The 25698-nt window shown below is 40.2% G+C and overlaps 1 protein-coding gene and 1 long non-coding RNA gene across 2 annotated transcripts in view; both read right to left on the bottom strand.

The window, feature by feature from the left end:
- Positions 1 to 25698, bottom strand: part of LOC145420611 (uncharacterized) — a 250083-nt gene that overhangs the window by 152522 nt on the left and 71863 nt on the right. The window lies entirely within an intron of this gene.
- The window catches only part of nt5dc1 (5'-nucleotidase domain containing 1), a 75943-nt gene that overhangs the window by 30011 nt on the left and 20234 nt on the right, over positions 1 to 25698 (bottom strand). Inside the window, exon 7 of the mRNA XM_026193948.2 lies at positions 1931 to 2105. Within this exon, the coding sequence (XP_026049733.1) occupies positions 1931 to 2105 (175 nt within the window). The remainder of the gene's footprint in view (positions 1 to 1930; positions 2106 to 25698) is intronic.

Genomic DNA, 25698 nt, shown 5'->3' with positions numbered 1-25698 from the left:
AAAATGGGTTTCTGCACATTTTAACAATCATAATTCAGAACTCAAAAGTCTATTTGTACTGAAAAATATATTAATATAATTGTGATCCAAACTTTGCAACTATAACTGCTTTAGCTCTTCTGGGAAGGCTTTCCATGAGGTTTAGGAGTGTGTTTATGGGAAAGTCAGACAGTGATGTGTGACTTTGGAAAAGGAAGGGCCATCCCCAAACTGCCTACACTGGGTCAGGGACAAGGAGTTTAACCCTTTCATGCATAGTGGTCACTACAGTGGACAGCTATTCAAAGGCGGTTTTCTTGTATTTGTGTCTGTGTTGATAGTATACTTGCATATAAACCACTACATTGGACACTGCTGTGTCACTCCATACCCTGCCACTCACTGGGTGACAGGGTTATATTTGTTATATTTATATATATATATTATATTTATATTTATATATACCTATGTGGTATGTGACTTTTGTTGCTATGATGCCAGGTCTCTCTTGGAAATGAGATTTTTAATCTCAATGAGATTTTTTACCTGGATAAATAAAGGATTAATAAATATTTGTTACATATATTGTTATAAAATATATTTAAAATATATATAAAAAATATTTTTGTTATGTTATAGTTCTTTCACATTTTATTTTAGTAGTTTGTCAAATTCATAAGTCAAAACGTATGTTGTCCACCTAAGTGGACATGTAAAAACCTCTTTGAAAAGTGCATGTTTAAAAAAATTAAGTTCAATTTTTTTTTAATTCAGTTTTGGCTGCCCATATGACCCACTCCCACATTAGCCGAAGAAAATGGATAAACATCTCAACTTTCAGTACTTTATATAAACCAGAAAACATGCTTAGTCAGTGGAATAAACACTCACAGAATCATGAAATGATGCTATTCTTCTTATAAAAAAAGTCTTCATCCAATTGTACCAAATAGTAATGCCCACTTCACTGGACAGGTTGGTCAGTATTAGCTTGTACTCTCCTGTTGGACAGAGCTGGCTTTCCTGTGCTATTTCTGACAGCCTCGTGTCATTGGTGTTCAGCCACTATTTGCCACACAGCAACTACTGTGGGCCAGTGACGATTTTCTCTTGAAAAGGACGGTGGCATGATGACAAAGGAGAAGCCCCGTTTCTCAATAAAGTGCTTTCTTAACATATCACACATCATGTGCTGACATGACCCACCAACACATTTCCCTGGAAGAATACACAAACTTTGGCTGTAAGACAACCAAGTAGGATGTTGAAGCCAACTACCTCAATCAGCACAAACACTCCTCCCTAAACCACTTCAGCCTAATTTCTAAGTCTTACAACAGAAATCTGCTGACCTTGTAAAGGTCTGAGTGTGTGTCAAACACACACACTCAGACAGGCCTCTGCTTTCTGTGGAAGACGACAGGAAATGGTGTGAGAGGAGGACATCCAGAGCAAAACGGCTTTAACCTGAAAACTTCACATGGAGCAACAGCTTCAAGCAATGGAGACTGAAAAAAAACCAAACTATCGACAAGGCCAGAGAAGAGGATAAGAGCCGACAAAGAACAAGAAGGGCTTATCTAAGTCCAAACACAGCAGCAACGTGGACACTGTGTTGTTTCAAGGCCCTGTACTGCTGCTTGATCGAGTGTGAAATGGGGCTTAGGCTACAAAAACAAGGCTCTAACCACACTTTGTATAGTGAAGACAGAGGGAAGCTGGTAATGCACAAAGCCAGTGATTTGAACAGTAGCCCCACCGCTACAATTTAAAAACACAGACCTCATCAGCATCCTGCTGGGCAGGTTTAGAAAGGTCAAGGATGAGTGAGTTGAATGAAAAAAGAATAGGTTAAAAGCCCTATTTGGACTGTTATGGTAAACAAAGCAGATGAGGTTCCAGCTTTGTTAATGGAGGTGCCACTGTGAAGTATTGGTGTGGGCAGTCTTACCCCAGGATGTGTTCACAGATGAGCCTGCAGTAGTCACTATGGGAACTGGTGATGAGGAGCAGAACCTGGCCAGCATTTTTCATGCTGCGCAGCCAGGTCTTGACAGAGTCGGAACAACGCTGCAGGTACTGGCCCGGATCCCTCTTCACACTTGGGAAGTATGTCCCTGCATCATCTGTGGGGAAACACAACAGTAGTAAGACACGTGCACGCTATGTAAACAAAAGTGACGCTGCTACTATTTCACATTCAGATTTCCACAATCTGACACACCTCGACAGAGACTCCAGTAACAAAGCTACAACAGTTATTTACTATGGTAATAGTTGATTACTGTAGCTGTGAAGCACTACTACCATGCCGCTTGGGGCTTCGTATTACACACTGAGTGTTTCTTTTTCACTCTCCCTATGTTTATACACCTCTCTGTATTTAATCATTAGTTAGTGTTACTGTGGCTTTTGTCTTGTGTCACTCTCTTCATCTTTTCATCTCCAACTAGTCATGGCTTTGCCTCCCTGAACCTGCTCAGTTGAAGATTTCTTTCTTTTAAAAGGGCGTTTTTCCTTCCCGCTGTCACCAACTGCTTGCTCAAAGTGGGCCATTTAATTTTGGGGGTTTTCTCTATATTATTGTAGAGTCTTTACCTTACAAGACAAGACAAAGCCCATTGAGGCCATTATTGTTGTAATTTTGCACTATACAAATCAAAGTCAACTGAATTAAATTGAACTGAACTCATTTGTTATTTACAGTCCAATGCTAGAACACCCTCAGCTGCTGAACATAACAGCATTTCCTTACTACCCACTGACCATCTCATTAAAATTGATCCCCACTGTAACATACGTGTAAGTTACAGTTGTGTCATAGAGCTAAACTGACAGCATGTTTCTGAGTGGCTAACACAGGTCTGTTTTTGCTCTGCTGTACCATCATACAGTGCAAATGTAACACTATATGGAAAGTACCAGCTGTTCACAACCGCTAACGTAGTGTCCATTTTTAAACAGGTAAAATTTTTATTGTCTAATCTGATTTTTTTAAGTAATCTGTGGTCATCTTTATCTTTTTACCTGATATAACACTTTAATAACAAAGGACAGCATGCTGACCTCCAGTTATGGTCACTTATTCTAGGATAAAATTCTTTCAGCTGCGTTAAAACTTTGATACAAGTAACTACCTGTAATGCAACGATGCAGAGAAACAACAAAACAAAGAAAAAGAAAACTGAACTCTGCTACCATAAATATGCCAGAGGAGTCTTTGGGTTACTGAAAGAAACCAGCACAGATGGTAATCAATTAGCTTCTTCGCATATTGTTGCAAAACCCCAAAAAATCTACAATTCTTTCAAAGACAAACATCAAAGGACACATGCTTCCATTTTTCCTCGTGAGAGACTAAATGTTTACAGATTGAGCAGAGAAGGCTGAAGTGCTTGAACTTTTCCACAATTTATTTTCTGCTGAGCAAGCTTCAAAAAACAAACAAAACTAAACACACAAAAACATGAACTATATTTAAAGATGCCATACAGAAAAAAACATAAAGTTCTCTTTGGAATCTGTGTTCACAAAAGTGGGACCTAAGGGTCATGGCCCTGCTTCTCCATCACTTCACTTCCTGTTAGTATTACCAATTCTGGCTCATTAAAACATGTAACTCAGTTATGCGTCTCATCACTATAAAAACCTATGAATAAAGCATGATATATCAAGAATACAGATACTGCCTGACAACACATAATACACATGAATACATATAATATTGCCATTCTGCATTGTAAAATGTGGAAACATTATCAAATGGTACCTGGAAGTCTTGTAACTGCAAAAATTGTGACTATTTGTAGACCCAATGAATCCTACAGACAAAAGACCTCACAGTTCTGCGATGGAATTGACATAAAGGCAACCATATACAAACAGAAATATGAAGCAGATGGTATTTGCTGACAAACTTTAATAGAAGCTGTGTTTTTTCTTTTGCAAGCAGAAGAAAAAAGAGCTACATTCTACTTATAGTACACTACTTATCTCTATAAGTTAATACCATTTTTAATATCCTGACATCAGCACCCTCAGCAGACTACCTGACACAGTATTTATAGCAGCAGTTTCAAATTCTTTTCTGTTTAGGTCTATTTTTTTTAATCTGACTAAATAAATAGGTATGTAACAACTACTGCCTGTCATGGGAATGATATGGTTGAGCGGTTTCTCAGTCCTGCACCAAGTCTAAAATGTTTGGGCATGCTGGCCTCCAGTGGCCAAATACAGGACTAACATGGAAGAGGAAAAATGCTCTGGTTTTTTCCAAAAAAGGCAGTACAGAGGTCTAAACAGAAGATGGTGACAAACACAAACAAGCAAAAATGGCTCATTTATCTGGTTTATCCGGTCAGTGAGAACCTCTTAATCCGCATTTTGAAAGTGTTCCAGATGCAAACATTTAAAAAAAATCTCGTCTGAAGTTTTAATTGCATCCACAGATCATTACACCTTCAGCTAAACAGCAAAAAGGGGTCTCAACAACCACGGCCGCTCCTCAGGAAGCACAAAGCCTGTCTTGCCTCATTACCCACAATCAGGGAGGTCATCTGTGGGGGATTAGGGGAACTCTCCTAGCAGCAAGATTCCATGAAGTAGTTTCATGTGTTTAACAAACATCGACCCCACATGCCAGCACCAGATTTCAATAACACGCCGCAAAGATTCAGAGATGAAGATGGCTAAAAAGATGATATTGGATTCCTTATCCAATACCAGCCACAATAAAACATCATAAAAGCACGTGGTAGTTCTGCTGTAGGTGGTAAATAGTGTCCTGTTGCTAGATCAAGGGAAATTCTAAATCCATAGTGTCCAATTTAGTCAATATTAACAGATAGTGCAAAAATTTGTTTGCAGATATACATGCTGACCACAGACGCTGGTCATATATCGCCTGTTTTGCTGATATGTCAGTGTCAGTCAATACTGGCTGACAGCAGCAGACAGTTGATATATCAGCACATCCCTATAGAGATCAACACTTCCACCCATTCTGCAATTCATATGAACAAAGATGCTAAAAAAAACAAACGCTCGAGTGTGATCCCAGAACAGGATGATAGCCTCAACTGAGTGCTGTTTTGTTTTGTTTTATTTCTTTCTGTCTCAGTGACACCTCCCAAAAACAACTCGGTTTTTTCATTTCACAGACGCTCTATATTTTGTTCTATATCTCTTCAGCCCTCTGTCTGCTTCCAGGCAAATGATTTAAAGCAGAGAAGCAAGCGAAGAAGCAAACCAGAAGTCCCGCAGAGAAGCGCATATTTAAAATGCTGCTCTGGCACCACTGTGAGGCTACTACAGTGTGTGTGTCTAGCTGTGAATATAGGACTGAAGTGCCCTGAGGCCCAGCAGGCCTGTGCCTGGGCACTGCACTGTGCAGGCAGGCGCCAGGCCTGCATAACTGAATAGCTGCTCAGTGAAAGAAAACCACGACCTGCAGCAGGTCAATCTCTTTGATACATCAAAGCATCCTGACAGGATACACAAATCAACAGTAGCAGTGGAAATTAGGGCAGAGAACATGAGCATTTTGCAACCAGCCACACCAAAAGTGATGAGGGGCACAATCTACACGTTCATTTATTTTCTTTATCCCCCCAGCAGGAAAGATAAAGGCTAAGAAAACAAATGTGAGAAAAGATCCATTTACTCTTTTTGTCATTATACATAATAAACATCAATCTCTGTATATACACTGTATAAAGCACATGTACTAAATCTCTAAAGGGAAGCTATAATCTACAGTGTTTTGTCTTAAAAAGGCATCCAGACAAACAGCATTTTCCAGCACCTGTTGGAACCACGTGGAAAAACTGGTCGGGCCATTCTGTCTGTGGACTTTCCATTTTTAGCAGAACGACCACAAATTGCTGCATCATGTCCTTTGCACACTTTTTTTCCCCTTTCAGTCGGTGACAGTGGAGCTTCACTATCGAAATAACACTCGTGATAACAAAAAGGCAATATACTCTAAAAACAAAGCTGTCAAAAGGAGGTTCCAACTTAGTCCACAACAAGTTTCACGTCAGGTCAAAAAGCCTTTGACATTTCTTGCTTTTTTTTGACATTGTAAGTCAATTAAACTGTTCATCCTCTCTACATAAAGGTAAATCACTCAAACAAATGACACAAAAGTTGTCACTTTGAAGTAACTTTCATGACTGAAATAAATAAGAACAACAGCTCAGTTACATAAAGTGCAACTACACCTTCAAATCTGAGTTTGCAAATTAGGTGCCAAAGATTGGACCCTCACTGAGAAGAGAACTGTGGAACCCGTTTCCTGTCTAAGGTTTGCTTTTCATTATCGTACCCAGATCTAAAGAAATCTGAGAGACTTTTAGAAAAAGTTTGGACGGGGATTCAATGACAACAAAAGTAGTAATAAATAGATTGGTACTTGTACAGCATTCTCTTAGGCTACGTCCACACGTACACGGGTATTTTTGAAAACGGAGATTTTCCATTTTCGTTTTAAAAAATAATCCCATCCACACGTAAACACAGAAATGAAGAAAAACGCTGCTAGGAACATGCCAAAGCAACAGGTGGCGATATATTCCTAACCGTGTAGAAATGTTGGCCAATCAGAAGTCTAGAAGCCTCGGTGGGAAAAAGTAAACAAAGCTGGGGCATAGAAGCAGAACCCAGTCCTATGTGTGGAGGGACAGTAACTGTGTGTGTATATGTAAGCATTTAAACAAACTCAGTCAGAGTACAATTAACAGTAACAGTATTGGTGAAATTCATTTCACCGAAACAATAACATGGCGCACAGTGTGACGTCACAAAAGGCGCACACCTTTGACGCTGCGTTTTCTCCGTTTTCTCCGTTTTTCTCGTCCACACGTAAATGCAAAAACTGAGTTTTCGAAAATATCCACCCTGGCAGGCGTTTTTAGAAATCTCCGTTTTCAGTGACCGAAAACGCCGTTTACGTGTGGACGAAAGGTGCAAACGCATAGAAAAATCTGCGTTTTCAAAAATACCCGGGTACGTGTGGACGTAGCCTTAGTAACAGCCTTATTCACCCATTCACACAAACACTATCATACAAATGTTTTCACTTTAAACATAATGTATTCACACTCCGTTGGATACATCAGGGCAACTTGGGGTGAGTTCCACCAATGCATCTACTGGAACAATAAAGTTTTGTTGATGGTGGTGGAAAACCTAACATTATGGTACAAAGGTGTTACATTACGCTGGGATATATTGACTAGTGTAAGACTGCAGAGTTCAATGTAATGTGAAACATACCTCAACAAATATCACACACTCACAAGTTGTTTTCATTGTAAAACTCAACCTAGTTTAGTCAAGTTGTGGTTACGAAGTGCCTCATTAATATTAATATAAGATAACTTTGTCCTTAAGACAGATTAGGAAGATGTTTCCTAGGAAAAATAAATCAAATAAATTTCATAAACTGGAAGAAATTTTAAAGATTGAATTAGTAAAGTATTTTATTTTGTAGTCCTATTAAATCATACAATGAATGTAGGGAATGCATGAGTTGTGGAAATTCCTCCATCCATCGTTCCATCTCCCAAAAGTATTTTCCCCAAATGGTCCTTTTTATCTCTAAAAAATATAGGGCTAGATTTCAGGTAACTTTTTGTGAAAGATGATGATTTACACCTCCAAGGATTTATCTGCCTGCTGTCCCAGTTTGATCTAAGTAGATTAATTAGACTATCATACATTAGAATAGCTTTCCCAAAGCGGTCTTTCGTTGAGGTGTTGTGCTTTAAAGGGTGTTTTATCTTAATGATCAAGGAACATAAAAAAGAGAACAGGGAAACCTTTGAGTTGTTCACTAGGCAGGCAGATAGACTCCTGTCCCTTAGTTTTTCTACTTTCTGAAGAAGTGCTACTGAAGTGGAGATAAAAAGCGACACAAAGAACAATGGCAGCTGTGAAAAAAAAGGGACGGTGGTTTTTGGACACCCTTATACACATCGCTGTGGGGGACAGTGACGCCAGTTGCGCAGTCACTTTCGCCTCAGAGCAAACGTGAGGGACACTGCAATCTGTCATTACACCAAACCAGAGCTATATTTAGCCAGTGCTATCTTAAGAAAACTGCAGGCATTCATACTTTAAGGTCTGATCTCAGGAAGATCACATCTTAAATTCCCTATACAGGGTGACACCGTGCACAGTCTCAGTAGGTGCAGCGCAACCGAAATACACAGGGAAGAAAACGCTGATTCAAAAATCCCATTGCCTATTGTAAACAAGAGTTAAATGCACAAGTGAAATTGCCCTTCAAATTAAACATATTTATGTATATTTATCTTAACTACATTTTGCTGACTCTCAGAAGAACACCGACAAAAGAAAAGCACAAAAAGCAAAATGTGTAAAACCCTGAACAAGTCCAGTCTGGTTTGTTATAATCACAGGGAGTTTATGGCACTCACAGTGATGAATTATCCTCCAAGGTGCAATCTCCATAAACAATAGCTACCTGTTTGGCTACCATCTTTATACATGAGTCTTAGAAAACACATGGGAAGCGTGCACGATCGCTACTCCTCATCAGTTCACACAGGATGAAAAAAATGGCAAAAATACTGACTTATGTTGCAACAACATCTTTTATATTGCTGACGTAAACAGAAGAAATACTATTTCTATATCCAAGCTGTGGACTGGAACTCTGATAGGGCCCAGGATGCCTGAGAGAAAAGCAAAATGATCACCTTGCAGTAAAGCTGAGTAAGAATGATCACCAAGTTTAATGGAACTATCAGTAGATTATGATATTATGACTTAATTATAGCACTGAAAAATAGAACCCAGACTTTAGAGACAAAGGTATTAAAATGATGAAGCAGTGATCACTAGGAGAATAAAATATGTGAACACAAATGCCAATGGGCTTTCGTCATATGCAATTGTATGCTCCAAGGGGAGGCTGTAAAATGTTGTGAAAGGAGTCTAATACAATCCAGTGAGTAAGTGAAGCACACGTTTGTTTGATGACAGGGATATTGAGGTGGGTTGATGAGGATATCCTTAACTTTTCTGTCAGGAAACGCTGCTGTTTTTGTTGCTGTTAGCTGCACTTGGCGAGTAAACTTTCTATGAGAATGGGAAAGTGTCATTTTTAGTACTGCGCATGCGTGAAACACAAGCCGATTCGACCTGCCTCATTTCTGTCTGCCGTTTATTTACTTAACGGCTCTTTGAAACGCCGCGGCAAAATGTTGAGGAAAAGCACAACGTTTTTTAAATGGACTAACAATAAGGTGGAGTTGTTGCTGCGAGTAACACAAAAGTACAAAGTTGCAAAAGCAAGTGAGAAATGAAGAATTTGAAGAAAAGCTGTCTGGAGCATTTACAAACTGATATTAATCTTTAATAGGGCTGTCAAAATTGAGAGCAAACAAAACAACTGCTGTGTAATGCCTTCCGCTATCTTAGTTTAATTGGTCACATGACTGCATCACATGACTAAAATGTGTCATCGTTTTCGAAAAGGCTCCGGGTTCGCTGTCCACACTGCGACAAGAAAACGCTTTGGAGAGCGTTTTCAAAACGCTCCATATTCCTTGACCGAAAACACCGTCTCAGTGTGGACGGAAGGCCAAAACAGAGAGAAAAAGATGCGTTTTCAAAGGAAAATGTATTAGTGTGGACATGGCCTCCCTCTCTCTCCACACTGTTGCCTCCAGTGAAAGTCCTGACACCCCTCCCCCAACTATCACTTTCACTCACAACCAGGTTCAGAGGCAAATAAGGCCCACTTTGCACCAGAAAGAGGAAACCAGCGGCTGAACAACAGCAGCACGTTTAAGCTTGATCAGCTGTTGTTAGAATGTATTTAATATTACTTTCTACTCGAGGATCTTTTTCTACGTAGCTGACGGCTGGTAACTGAGCAGGGGCGGATCTAGCAAAGTTTAGCCAGGGGGGCCGATAGGGCATTAACAGGGAAAAGGGGGCACAAAGACATACTTTTCTTTCTTATTCTCATTTAAAATGTCTAATAAATAAAAGCTTTTAATAAATAATTATCTGACACCCAAAGTTTTAATTTGATGTAAAATGAATAGAAGTCAATTACTGTATATAGTGACTATTAAGTCTAATATATATACCCTAGTAAGCTATAGCACTTTTTCCTTTGGGAAGGTACCATCTGTGCAGTCTGCAATTTTGTTGAAGAAAGATGTTGAATCTATTTAATATTTCTTGAAAAAAAATTGATTTCTGTGCATTTTTTTTTCACACTGCATCAAATTAAGGTTGATTACGTCGATTAAGCATCATGAGGTGGAGCGTGAGGGGTGGTTCCCTATTTTTTATTTATTTATTTTTGTTGCTGGGAGTTGGAACCCTATTAGTTAGGTTGCTTAATATTTACGCTAAGTACTCTTTAAAATACCAGAATAGGGAGGATGGTGTAGGTTTAAGTTTATTAGATTGATCAGTATTGCTGAACTATGAAATATTTTTTTTTGCATACAGGTATAACAGAATAGCTTTAGTGTAGTTGTTGTTTTAAACTTGAGTATGAACTTATACAAAATGCAGCAAGATATTTAAAAAAAAACAGTTTTGTTGATTAAAAAACACTATATCGGATTCATATCGGTATCGGCAGATATCCAAATTTATGATATCGGTATCGGACATAAAAAAGTGGTATCGTGCCATCTCTACATTCAACACCATCAGGCCAACCCTCCTGGGTGATAAACTAAGAGAGATGCAGGTGGATGCTTCTCTGGTGTCCTGGATTGTTGATTACCTGACAGGAAGACAACAATATGTACGTCTTCCACAGTGTGTGTCTGACAAGATAATCAGCAACATAGGGGCACCACAAGGGACCGTCCTCCCCCCCTTCCCTCTTCCCCCTCTACACCACAGACTTCAACCACTGCACAGAGACCTGCCATTTTCAGAAGTTTGCTATTGACTCTGGGGTGGTTGGACGCATGAGCAAGGGTGATGAGTCAGAGTACCGAGCTGTGGTTGACTCCTTTGTCACGTGGTGCAAGCAGAATCATCTGCAGCTCAACGTGGCAAAGACCATGGAATTGATTGTGGATTTTAGGAAGACCAGGAAAACCTTGACCCCTGTTTCAATCCAGAGGATCAATGTGGACATTGTGGAGAACTATAAATACCTCGGAGTACACAAAAAAACCACCAAAAACACCACTGCACTTTACAGGAAAGGCCAGAGCCGTCTCTATTTTCTGAAGCAGCTGAGGTCCATCAACATCTGTTGGACAATGTTCAGGATTTTCTATGAGTCTGTTGTGGCCAGTGCATGCTGGGGCAGCAGGTTGAGGGTCGCAGATGCCAACAGACTAAATAAACTGATCCGCAAGGCCAGTAATGTTGTGGGGATGGAGCTGGACTCCCTTAGGGTGGTGTCGGAGAGGAGGATGTTGTCCAAGATAAAGACAATGTTGGATAATACCTCCCACCCACTCCATGACTTGCTGGCAAGCCACAGGAGTACATTCAGTGAGAGACTGAGATTACCAAAAAGCAACACTGAAGGACACACAGGATAAATAAGCATGTTTACAAATGTTTTTGTGTGTTCGAGATCTCACTTCAGTCCAGGAGAAGAGGCTTGAGGTGAGGAGTGGACACAAGAGCAGGGAGAGAGCAGTTTTGGAGGAGGAGAACGACATGATGAAAATGTACAAATGTTAAATGGTCATATATGAAAGAGCTATTTGTGATTTTTTAATTTAAAGATGTTTACTATGTACAGTGGCTTGCAAAAGTATTCGGCCCCCTTGAACTTTTCCACATTTTGTCACATTACAGCCACAAACATAAATCAATTTTATTGGAATTCCACGTGAAAGACCAACACAAAGTGGTGTACACGTGAGAAGTGGAATGAAAATCATACATGATTCCAAATATTTTTTACAAATAAATAACTAAAAAGTGGGGTGTGCGTAATTATTCAGCCCCTGAGTCAATACTTTGTAGAACCACCTTTTGCTGCAATTACAGCTGCCAGTCTTTTAGGGTCTGTTTCTACCAGCTTTGCACATCTAGCGACTGAAATTCTTGCAAAACAGCTCCAGCTCAGTCAGATTAGATGGACAGCGTTTGTGAACAGCAGTTGTCAGATCTCAAATCTAATTTTTCATGATTTGTTGAATTAACCCTCTGAGGTCTGAAATACAACTGCCCATTTTTGACTCCTTTTTACATTTGTATTTTACCCTCAAATTGTTTCATTTTATTTTTTTCCCCTTGCCTTGTTTAGTATCATTCTTTTCAGCTCAACTGAATTTAGTTGTTTTTTGCTCATGACAGTGCAGATTTCTGACATTTTGTGTAATTTAAGCATGTAACAATGTGATTGTTTTCTAACAAAAAACAGTGTGAAACTTCAGTTAGACTTGTGTTTGTAAAGCAACCACCCCATGTTGTGTAGCTTTCTGGATTTTATACTTATTGGGCTACATATTTATTATACAGGCTATACAGTACATAAAATCAAAACGCATTGGCTACAGACAATAATTAAGTTATAGACTATAAGATAAGATAAGATAAGATAAGATAAGATAAGATAAGATAAGATAAGATAAGATAAGATAAGATAGAACTTTATTAATCCCTCGGATGGGTTCCTCTGGGAAATTCGATTTCCAAAAAAGCACAGCACCGACAGAAGTTACAGAGTTACAGAATATTATATATATATATATATATACACACACACACACACACATATATATAAATACAGAGACAATATAAATAAAATATACGAAGGGGATAAATAGAATAAATAGGAATAAAAAATAAAAATACAAGTGAATTGCACATTTCAAGTATTGAGGTCTATTGCACTGTTGACTATTTACAAAAAGTATTGCACAAAAGGTATTGCACAGTGAGGTGAAGAGGCACTACAGCTTAGTTGTTCCCCCCCCCCCCCCCTTTGTCCTCCTGTTTCCCCTCCCTCTCCCCTCCAGAGAGGAGTTAAACAGTCTGATGGCGTGTGGGACAAAGGAGTTTTTAAGTCTGTTAGTTCTTGTCTTTGGGAGAAGCAACCTGTCACTGAACAGACTCTTCTGGTTGTTAATGGCCGTATGCAGAGGATGCCTGGCATTGTCCATAATGTCCATCAGTTTCTTTAATGTCCTTTTCTCTGCCACTGTCACCAGAGTGTCCAGCTTCATGCCGACCACAGAGCTAGCCCTCCTGATCAGTTTCTCCAGCCTGGATGAGTCCTTCTTTGCTGTGCTGCTCCCCCAGCACACCACAGCATAGAAAAGTACTCCAGCAACCACCGACTGGTAAAACATCCTCAGGAGCTTCCTGCAGATGTTAAAAGACCTCAGCCTCCTGAGGAAGTACAGTCGGCTTTGTGCTTTTTTATACAGGTGCTCTGTGTTGCATGACCAGTCCAGTTTATTGTCCACCCACAGCCCGAGGTACTTGTACTTGTTGACCACCTCCACCTCCTCTATCTGAACCGGCAGTGGACCTGCTCTAGACCTCCCGAAGTCCACAACCAGTTCCTTAGTCTTTGAGGTGTTGAGTTGCAGGTGGTTTGTGTGACTCCATGCGACAAAGTTCCTCACCAGACTTCTGTACTCCTCTTCCTGATCATCCCAGATACACCCCATGATGGCTGTGTCGTCTGCAAACTTCTGAATGTGGCATAATTCAGAGTTGTAGCAGAAGTCAGAGGTGTACAGGGTGAAGAGAAGAGGGGACAGCACAGTTCCCTGTGGTGCTCCTGTGCTGCTGACCACAGTGTCAGACGTGATGTCCTTCAGCCTGACGTACTGTGGTCTGTCGGTGAGGTAGTCGGAGATCCAAGCGACCAGGCAGGGGTCCACCTCCATCCTGTTCAGTTTTTCCTGAAGCATACAGGGCCGGATGGTATTAAAGGCACTGGAAAAGTCAAGAAACAGGATCCTGACCGTGCCTTTTCCCCCATCCAGGTGTGAGTGGGCTCTATGCAGGAGGTACAGGATGGCATCCTCCACTCCGACACCCGCCTTGTATGCAAACTGTAGTGGGTCCTGGGCATGTTGTACCTGTGGTCGGAGGAGGTTGAGGAAGAGCCGCTCTAGAGTCTTCATAAGATGTGACGTCAGTGCCACCGGTCGGAAGTCATTCAGCTCATTGGGCCGGTTCTTTTTGGGGACCGGGACGATGCAGGATGTCTTCCATAGGGCAGGCACTCTCCCCAGTCGCAGACTGAGGTTGAAGACTCGTTGTAGCGGCTCCCCAAGTTCAGCAGCACACGCCTTTAGCATCCTAGGACACACCTTGTCTGGGCCTGCTGCCTTTCTGGGGCGAAGCTTCCTCAGTTGTCTCCTGACCTGATCCACTGTGACACTGGGAGATGTTTGGGAGGAGGGGAGGGGGGGAGATGTCTTGCTGCTGAGAGAGGGATTGGAGGAGGGGGGTGTCATGGTGTCAGGAAGGGGGGGAAGCGAGGGAGGTAGGAGAGTGGGGATTGGACTCTGTAGTGAAGGTGAGGGTGAGGGTGGGGGGTTGTGGGCTGGTCAAACCTGTTGAAGAAGTTGTTGAGTTCGTTTGCCTTCTCCACAGTCCCCCCCACTGTGCTTTTCTTGGTGTTGTGGCCTGTGATGGTTTTCACACCATTCCAGACCTCCCTCATATTGTTCCTCTCCAACTTCTGCTCCACCTTCCTCCTGTAGGTGTCCTTTGCTTCCCTCAGGCAGCGTTTCACCTCCCGCTGTGCTGCTTTCATCTCCTCCTTCACTTTGCTCCTGAAAGCCTTCTTCTTCATGTTGAGGACAGCTTTGACTTCCTGTGTTACCCACGGTTTGTTATTAGGATAACACCGTACCGTCTTAGCAGGGGCGACCGTGTCCACACAAAAGTTGAGGTAGTCTGTAAGACAGTGTGTCGCCCCCTCTATGTCCTCACCATATATATTTATATGAAAAACGTGTACTTACTGCAATTGACTCATTTTAACCATATTTAACCACCTGCATATGTGTTTGAAAAAAAAGGCTTTGATTTTGCCCGCCCATTTGATTTCTTTGCCACCCTCATGCCACCCTAAGAAAATTTCTCTAGATCCGCCCCTGAGTGGGTGGGAGGTATTATCCAACATTGTCTTTATCTTGGACAACATCCTCCTCTTTTGCAAGCCACTGTATGTGGTGGTAATGTCCTTCTTGGCCACTGTGTTCAAGATGGTGAGGCAACATGACGAATTCTGGTGCACGCTCCTTATTTTCAAAATAATAATTCAAACTTTTGGAGAATGGATCAATTTGGTTGAAGATGTGATTAAACACTAACGAATATATTCATGAGGACAGTTTTCCTTTTTTCCTATTAAACAACTTCAAAAAAATTACTTGCCGCACTTTTAAATGAATCACACAAGTGTAATTTACTAAGATTAAAAGCAGGCAATTTACTCCTTTTCTCAGAATTGTTTAAAAGTTCATGATAATCACTGTAGATAATACTCACAAATGTCAGTCCTGTAGGCCTATAGGTAGCTATTGGTTCTTCACCCTGAATGCTTAGAGCTGAGCCTCACATTTTAGTTATTCAGTACATATTTAAACTATTTTTATATACATATACAATGCAATCCAAACTCATATTTATTGCATTTTTCACAGCCTTAACAGCAGCAAGGCGGGCTATTAAAGACATATTGAGCTGAGTGCAACTATTGTCTTCTCACAATATGAGAACAGTTAATGAAGTCTTTGGTGGAACCCACTTTAATCACACTCCAAGCTGCTGCTCAGTTAAGTTTTTACGACTCTCAGAGCAGAAGAAACAAGAGGCTCCTTTTGCTGATGTCAGATGGAACTGATGTTAAAAGTAAGTCAGAGCTCATTCTCTGTATTCCAAAAAAAGGTGCGATTATCGTTCCTTTCAGACCAGCGAATATACGCTTATTTTAAATTCTTAAGACTGAAATCTACTGATCACACTCTAACATCCAACCACATGAGCAATTACCATTATTTTATCCTTGTTTAAGATATGGCAGCATCATTCATCCTCCAAAGAAAACCTGATGGAAACTAAACTAGCAGTTCATTAGGAGTCTGCTGTTTATTTGACGCAGCGCAGAACATGCCTCGTCTGTTATGTTGTACGCAAAACACATATTTAGCTTATCTGTGAGCAAACATGGGGCTGATCAAAGAAAGGCGCCACCACAACATCATTTGGCAAGTCAGACATAACACTGTGCATCCCCACCCTGATGTGGGGAACGTCACGCAGTGGAACATATGTATACATTTGTTTAAAAGACAATGACAAAGGGACTCCAGTGCCAAACAGATCATTTTAAAACATGAAAATAGCCTAACACTAACAGACGAGACCCAGGACTTAGAAGTCAGCTGTGGATTTTGTGGTGTTTCTCTAGCTCTGTCACTGGAGACACAGATGGGAGGGGTTAATGTAAATATTGCGTGTCCTGAATACACATATGGGAGCAGCAAACTGTAAACACACATACATGTAACGCCATCATTTTTAACTGTTCAACAAACAATAAACAACAGATCATGTGCAGTGCTGGATCTGATGATGTCTAAAAAGTAACTGGACAAGTTAAATAACCGAAAATAAAATGTTAATTTATAGTACATGGTTGAAAACCCTTTGCTGCCAATGACAGCCTTGAACTCAAAGAAGTCTTGAACTCAAGGACATCATCAGATCCTGCGTTTCCTCCTTTTTAATGCACTGCCAGGCCTTTACTGCAGAAGCTTTCAGTTGCTGTTTGTTTGTGGGCCTTTGAGTTCGAAGTTTAGTGAACAACTGAAATCCACTCTCAGTTGGGTTACAATCAGCTGACTGACTTGGTCATTCAAGAATATTCCACTTTTTTGCTTTAATAAACTCCTAGCATGCTTTGGCTGTATGCTTTTGGTCATTGTCCAGCTGCATTATGAAATGCCGCCCAATCAGTTTGACTGCATTTGGCTGTATTTGACCAGACAGTGTGTTTCTGAACACCTCAGAATTCGTTCTGTAAAGCCATCACAGTGCCTTTACAGATTATGTGGTATGCTTTGGATCATGAGCTGTTCCACGCCTTCTCCATACTTTTTTGTTGCCATCATCCTGGTGTTGATCCCTGTTTCATTTGTCCAAAAAATGTTTTTCCTCAACTCTGCTGGCTTTCTTAGATCCTTAGATGTTTCCTTCTTCTTTTTTTTTTTTAGCAAGTTCAATCTAGCCTTTCTATTCTCAAGTTTTATGAGTGGCTTGCACATTGCAGTGAACCCTGTGTCAATCCTTACTTTAATGCAGTTCTCTTTATGGTACACTTGGATATCAATATGCCTACCTCCTGGAAAGTGTTGTTCACTTGGTTGGCTGCTGTTAAGGGGTTTCGCTTCACCATGGAAATGATTCTGCGATCATCCACAAGTGTTGTCTTCCATGAACATAAGTTCAGTAGTGCTTTCTTTCTTTCTCAGAGAATGTAACAAACTGTAGCAATTTCTGAGATGTATTTTTTCTTGTTTTCACAGCTTAAGTATGCCTTTTTTCACCTGCATGGAGAGCTCCTTTGACTGCATGTGGTCTGTTTACAGCAAAATCTTCAAACACCACACCTCACATAAAACTCCAGGCCTTGCTTAATTGATAATGGCTATACAAAGCAATTGCCCATACCGGCCCATGAAATGCCATTAAATTGTGTCCAATTACTTTTGGTCATGTTAAGGAGCTGAAACACCTAAATCCTTCATCCAATGTCAGTGATGTAAGCTGAAAGTCTACACATTATGTCCATCTACATTATATAAATGCATTGTGCAATAAATGCACAGTGTCAATGTCCAAATATATATGGGCCTAGCTGTATGTACTGCTTGTGTTTTTCTATCACTGGAGAGAGACAGCAAAGTAAAACCTGATCTTGCTGAACTCCATTACAGAAAATGGCAGAAAATAAATCAGGCACAGAGTGCCTAAAGTAACTAAGGGAACAAAAACACAGTGATCATGGTAAGGTATATAATTAAAGTACAACACATCACACACTCTTTCTGTCTCGTACTGCTGTGGTACTCTTAGTAGTCAAAATCTGAAACTGAATCAAAAAACTTCAATGTGCACTCTGCAGCATTTAAGAAATACTTTAATAAAATAATTTAATCCCCAATGTATTAATGTCTTGGAGTATAAAACATACAAAATATTTCTCATCTTTGAAGAACCATTTGAATTTCCTCTCTAATCCAAAATGGTTGACGAGTTACAGTAATGGGAAGCACACATGGTAAAATCTACACCGCATTCCAAATGATTATGCAAATTGTGTTTAAGTGTCATAAAGATTAAATAAGTTGTTTTTCAATTAAACCCATGGATGGAATTGTGTCTCAGGGCTCTTTGGATGACTGAAATCAATGCCGGACACCTATGATCATTAGTTTGCCAGGTGAGCCCATCCATCCATCCATCCATCCATTCGCTTCCGCTTATCCTTTTCAGGGTCGCGGGGGGTGCTGGAGCCTATCCCAGCTGTCATAGGGCGAAAGGCGGGGTACACCCTGGACAGGTCGCCAGTCTGTCGCAGGGCTAACACATAGGGACAGACAACCATTCACACTCACATTCACTCGCACATTCACACCTAGTGGCAATTTGGATTATCCAATTAACCTATCCCCACAGGTGAGCCCAATTACAGGAAAAACTACTAAAGAAGGATATTCCACATTATTAAGCAGACCATCATTTTCAAGTAATATAGGAAGGAAATAGGATCTCTCTGCTGCTGAAAAGCATGAAATAGTTGAATGCCTTGGACATGTAATGAAAAACTTAGCTATTTCATGAAAACTTAAGCGTGATCACCATAATGTTAAGAGATTTGTGGCTGAGTCAGAGCACACACAGGTTTGTGCAGATAAAGGCACAATGATGAAGGTTTCTGCCAGAGAAATACATCAGACAGCAGCTGCTAAAAGGCCATTACAAAGCAGCAAACAGATATTTGAAGCTGCTGGTACCTCTGGAGCCCTGCGAACATCAAGGTGTAGGATCCTCCAGAGACTTGCAGTTGTGCATAAACCTTCTATTTGGCCATCCCTAACCAAGGCTACGTCCACACGTACCCGGGTATTTTTGAAAACGCAGATTTTTCTATGCGTTTGCACCTTTCGTCCACACATAAACAGCGTTTTTGGTCACTGAAAACGGAGATTTTTTAAAACTCCGGCCAGGGTGGATATTTTTGAAAACTCCATTTTTGCATTTACGTGTGGACAAGAAAAACTGAGAAAACGCAGCGTCAAAGGTGTGCGCATTTTTTGACGTCACAGTGTGCGCCACGTTATTGTTTCGGTGAAATGAATTTCTACAATACTGTTACTGTTAATTGTACTCTCTGCAGTGTTTAAATGCTTACATATACACACACAGTTACTGTCCCTCCACACATAGGACTGGGTTCTGCTTCTATGCCCCAGCTTTGTTTACTTTTTCCCACCGAGGCTTCTAGCTGGTCGGCCCTTTTAGGGTCCCCGAAGGTGTGAAAATGACCTCTGCAAAGTATGTGTAGTTTCTGACTGACCACTTTCTTCCATGGTAGAAAGAGAAGAACTGTGCCTTCTGCAACACAACCATCTTCATGCAAGACAATGCACCATGTCATGCTACAAGGAATACCTGTGCATCATTGGCTGCTATCGGCATAAAAGAAGAGAAAATCATGGTGTGGTGCCCATTTTTCCCTGACTTCAATCCTATTGAGAACCTTTGGAGCATCCTCAAGCAAAAAAAATATGAGAGTGGGAGGCAGTTCACATCCAAACAGCAACTCTGGGAGGCTATTCTGACATCCTGCAAAGACATTCAAGCAGAAACTTTCAAGTTCCATGGATATGAGAATTGTAAAACTGCTATCAAATAAGGGGTCCTATGTTAATATGTAACTTGACCTGTTAAGATGTTTTTGATTGAAATAGCTTTTGATTTCAGTAAAATTGATCTACTAATGCTGCAAATTCTACAAATAACCATTTTGAGTTCTTTATAACCTAAAAAACCTTTGAAACTCTGTTTGTGTAATATTTTGGAGCAGTGCATTTTAAGTTTTTTATTTTTGAAAGAGATACTGTTTTCATTGGTAGTTTTGTTCAGTAACATTTGAATTATAATCTATTGGTTGATGAATCAAAAATTATACCGACTGTCATTTGAATCGACTGCTTAGGAAAATCAGAGGAAAATATCATTTGCATAATAATTTGCAACACAGTGTAGGTAGAGCTGATTTTTCTGTCTGTGCTCAGACAGCAGTACCTTGTGAATGCTTTACTGTGATACACTGAATATCCCTATAAAGCATATTTCTCTGCTTTCTAAATCTGTTTGAAATCTGTTTCTTGCACAAACTGTAATGAAGTTATGATGGGGTTTTTTTGTATGTCCCATGTAGCAATCAGAGTTATTGTCTGAAGGCCAAGAAAAATGCCCAACAGATTTATACGGCGTTTGCTATACTGGTCCACTTGATTGTCATATTTTATTTGACATTAATTATTATTATTATCATTATTGTTATTATTGTCTGTGAAGGTTCTCAGTCATCCAGGTCATCGTAGTCAAAGGAGCTTGCAAAGAAAAGCGTCTGGACTTCTTTAAGTTGCTTGAAGACGTTTCACCTCTCATCCGAGAAGCTTCTTCAGTTCTAAGGTCAAATGGTGGACTCTCCATGTTTGCAACAGTAAGCAGATGAGAATGGGTAAGTGTGCATGTTTTCAGGTTCCTTCCTTCCTTCTTCTTGTTCCAACTTTTTCAAGGTTTGGTGTTGGCACAATAAAGACACAAACAAAGATGTCATATTCAATCCACTTGCTACTTTGCAAACTAATTTAGCCTTGTGGTATGGATGACTTCATCATCCAACTTAAATCTTTATAAAGCTGTAAAAACATGGATACAGTTGCTGTGTCAACATACAAGTGGCACATGTACGCACTCACTTCATGACAGCCCTGAGCGATGGATGCATAGAAAAACACTGTGACAAGCTAGATAGTAATATAGTTACTGATTACAATAAAAGTCTATCAGGATTATATAAGAGTGCAGACAGCTGAATGGTGTTTTGTCTCTAGAAAAAGCTGTAGTCTAAAAGACCAGGGTTTAGGAAAATGTTGCAAAAGTGTAATAGGATTCTGCTTTGAAGGATTACAATCACACCATAAACCATGGGATTTTGGTTAGGAGCCTTCCGATGCAGAAAGCAGCCACGCTATCAGACATAGGATGCTCCAAACAATTCTTCTGAGCTAAACAAATTCAGTAGTGAATTTAGCAGTGGATGCTGAGGTGAATGAGTGGTCAGAGACGTGGTGAATTTGATGAGAGCATTTTGGTATTTTTGCAGCTTAATACTATGTTTGAAATGAAACTGCAGACTTTAAAGCAATCTTATTTTGGATTTGCTGGATTACCATAAAAACCAGAGCACATGCCACTTCACCATTTTACTGAGAAAATTAGGCATTTCTTTATTTCACTTGCTCCACCTCTCCTGGGTGATACTTGCTGACTTCAGACTAGCAGCTGAATTACACATGTGTATATTGCTAATAAAATTCGAGCAAAACCAAAGCAGTGGTTTCAAAATATTGTCAATGAAAACTAGTCCTATTTACTACTTCTCCCTATCGCTAACAGCTGCAGTTAGCCTCTTCCTTCTGCTGTGAATTACATTAAATGTGTTTTGTCCACATACTCGAAACCAATGGCCTGAGAGTTGTAAGAAGGTCCAAGTAATTATAGGGTTGGACAAGGAGGGTTGGACAAGTTCACCTAACCAGTGGTCATTACAGTCCAAAGCCCCCTGTTTGATGCATGGGAGCGCAGCAAACCCTTCATGACTGACCAGCTATTATAAACCTACAATAGAAAGAAGCCAAATAATCCATCAAATCATCTGAACCAAGTTTCAAAGACTCACATGCTGGGAAAAGGTGTGACAGTACATAAAGTTTTTGGTTTAGCAAAGGAAGCTAAAAGCAAAACTGAAACCCTCTTTTGTTTTGCTATTTTTTAGAAAATGAAAATATGCTAAAGTAGCTACAGCAACAGGTTATAACTCTTCTTGTATCAGTTGGTGTATTCAGTTCAGTATCAGGCACTTAAATGCCTAATGCTGTGAATAAGAAAAGTGCCTGAGCTGGTTAACAGACACAGACTCATGTGCTGGGTCAGACACCATAATATACTTGCAAGTTTTGGCCATGTCCACACTAATACAATTTTGTTTGAAAACACATCTTTTCCCCTCTGTTTTGGCCTTCCGTCCACACTGAGATGGCGCTTTCGGTCAAGGAAAACACAGCGTTTTGAAAACGCTCTCCAAAGCGGATACAGTCGCAGTGTGGACCGTGAACACGGAGCCTTTTCGAAAACAATAGTGTATTTTAGTCATGTGTTGCAGTCATGTGACCAGTTAAACTAAGATTATGGAGGGCATTATACAGCAATTGTTTTGTTTGCTCTCAATTTTGACAGCCCTATTAAAGATTAATATCAGTTTGTACATGCTGTAGACAGCTTTTCCTCAAAATCTTTAATTCTCACTCGCTTTTGCAACTTTGTACTTTTATGTTACTTGCAGCAACAACTCCACCTCATTGTTAGTCCATTTAATGTCCGCAATGTTTCAAAGAGCCGTTAAGTAAATAAACAGCAGACAGTTTCACCCACGCACAATACAGGAATGCAGCGTTTTCGATTGTTTCAGTGTGGATGAACAACTTTTTGGAAACGCTTGGAAAGGATAGTGTGGACGCGGAGCGTTTTTAAGCGAAAACGCCTATTTCAAATTTATCTGGATTAGTGTAGATGGAGCCTTTGTCTTAGCACGGCTGGCAAAAAAATGCCTTCCTTTAGTCCTGATCCCCCCAATCTTGCCCGTTTAAAATTTGTTCTGTTCCTTTTTTTAAAAAAATTATTATAATTATGTATTTATTTTATTTTCATGTTTTAAAACGAATTGTTCTGTTCCTACATATATCCACAAAGGTTTTTGACCTTGAACTATTCACAGCACTCTGTAAATCACACCATTCAGTGTTAGTGTCAACACACCCACGGCTACAAAGCTGTAAATGCAGTCGCTTTTGGGAACACAAAGCCCCCGTTTTGGTAAGAGCAGCAATCTTCAGACTGTGTTTACACGTCTCAGCACAGTTTAAAGAGTGCAGTCCAAGAGCTTTGTTTCATTCCTCCACAGCCTCGCTGTGTTCTTTCTTAAGCACCCCTGTAAACAACACATACTTCATTTTGTGAATGGTTTAGCTGACTGCAGCCAAAAGCTACAGAGGAAACATGGACCTATTATTTATTATTACATTTCACAGTGCTGATAAAAAAAGATGCAAATCTGACACTGTACAATTAAATGTAGATGTTGCCTTTTCTGTGATGATGGACCATAAATAAAAGAAAAACCCTACTCAGCTAATTTTACATTCTGTATATTTTCTCTGAGGCTACAAGTTAAAACTTATTTGAGCTACTTTAATGGATATAATGGCTTTTACGTTTTCAAATTTATACCCACTTCCACTATCTGTGGTGAAAATCAAACCAAAGATATTTACTGTTCGTGAGATAAATGCTATTCGTGACTCGCTGCTTATTCATTTCTGCTGAGGGACGCTCGGTTTCTTTGGATTGGAGGAGGAAAAAAGCTTCTAAACTTCCTTACACATTCTTCCCACCGGCTAAGAATGGTTCTCCCAGCCCAACACCTAAAATAAAACCTAAACCGACAAAAACAACAACAGACCTGAGCGGAGAGCAGCCCAGCGAGGGAAATCCACACAGATCCCAGTATATTTAGGACACAGGCCACCAGCACTGATAAGCATGGGTAATGGTTTAAAATACCATAAAGACATCTTAAAGCACATACTTTATGCCAAGAACCGAGCTTACTGGTTATATTTAAAAAAGCATAGAGAAGGTGAAGGGTTTGTATTTTTATATTTACAGAGCATTCTATTTTGCTTGGCTTTTATTCAAACATAATTCATGGTTTCTGTTTGATTTACACGCAACATGCCTGCCAGTACTTTTCTATTAAATGCTGAGGACTGTGCATTTCTTTTTCAATCAGACTGACTTAATAACTGTTTAAAACACAGGCCCTATTATGGCTAATAGCTAAGGACTTGTTTGCATGGATACAGGCGCTGCGGCACAGAAAAACTCTTTCAAAGTTTGACGTAATTTCCCCCGAAGCAGCTGCCAGGTAACTGCTCCCAAACCTAAAACCCTGCTGAACTAAGCCTATGTGGTCTAGATTTGCACATCAAGGCGTGGATGTCAACCTAATCGCGACCATGTCACTGGTGACTGGTGTATGTATGACTGTCTGTCTTCTGATCATAAAGCTCTCTCAGTGGCATAAACATTTTTGAGCTCTGAGCGCCATTTAATTCCAGAAAAAGGCTGTAAAGAATGTCACCTCAGATGTAATCAACAAGAAGAGCATGTTATGAAGGAGTTTGCCAGTAAACAACAAAACTTTCAAATGACTCCACCTTTCAACAAGACACTGAATCCAATATTTTTTCTCTTCCACAGCGACTCATAATCAGTGAAATACAGCATTTGACTCGGATGTTTGCAGGAGCAGACAGTTGCTATTGCTCTGTCCATTTTTGTGCTTGTGCTTTGTAATTGTGTGTTTGCTAAACACTAGCACTTCTTCCAAAAAAAGAAAAAAAAACATGCATAATAGTGAAGGAGCTGTTTAAGACACTGGGTTTGGCCTCTAACACCTTTTCTCACCGCTGTCACCATCTCCACAGTGAGTTAGCAGCAGGACCAAGTCTGCAGTGCTTCCCAGAGACACTGGACAACCAGTACAATGACTGTAAACAGGAAAGAGCTGTGCTGTCTACCTCTTATGCACCAGGCAAAAATAGTGAGAGAGTCCAAGTAGCATAGCTTTCTGTTTAGAAGAAACCACTATGTATTAATAGACCTCTCTGCATTGAATCATATCTGTTATTAACCTCTGTCTCTCTTCCACAGCATGTCTTTTATCCTGTCTTCCTTCTCTCACCTCAACCAGTCATGGCAGATGGCCGCCCCTCCCTGAGCCTGGTTCTGCCGGAGGTTTCTTCCTGTTAAAAGGGAGTTTTTCCTTTCCACTGTCGCCAATGTGCTTGCCAAAGGGGGTCATATGATTATTGGGTTTTTCTCTTTGTGTATTATTGTAGGGTCTACCTTAAAGCGCCTTGAGGCAACTGTTGTTGTGATTTGGCGCTGTATAAATAAAACTGAATTGAATTGAATTGAGAAGAAGAAGGTAAACGCTGTATGGAAGGACTGAGGACTTGAAACGGGCAAACAGCCTCTTGTTTTGCAGCACCTTTCACTGTAAAACCCCAAAACCATGATAGAAGTGATTTGGCCACCAACACAAATACAAAGACAAATGTGCCATGGAGCTTTGAAATGATCTGCTGTAGAACCTAACTTATTTAACTCCAAAATAATAACTATTAATTCTTATTGAAGCAGTAAGGGTTAGTTAGTTTCTTACACATTGCCTTTGCTCTTGGCTTCAGTTAAATAAAGACTGACACTGTGTATTGTCATGTTGCATAGTGAGGTTGTATTTGCCTAATAGATTGTTTTTTATGTTCTGATGCAAGGAATCTTAGAATTTAGACAATTTCAGAG

The sequence above is a fragment of the Astatotilapia calliptera genome, chromosome 15 (assembly GCF_964374335.1).
Source record: "Astatotilapia calliptera chromosome 15, fAstCal68.1, whole genome shotgun sequence".
Classification (NCBI taxonomy): Eukaryota; Metazoa; Chordata; class Actinopteri; order Cichliformes; family Cichlidae; genus Astatotilapia; species Astatotilapia calliptera.
This window is presented reverse-complemented; position numbering and strand designations above follow the sequence as displayed.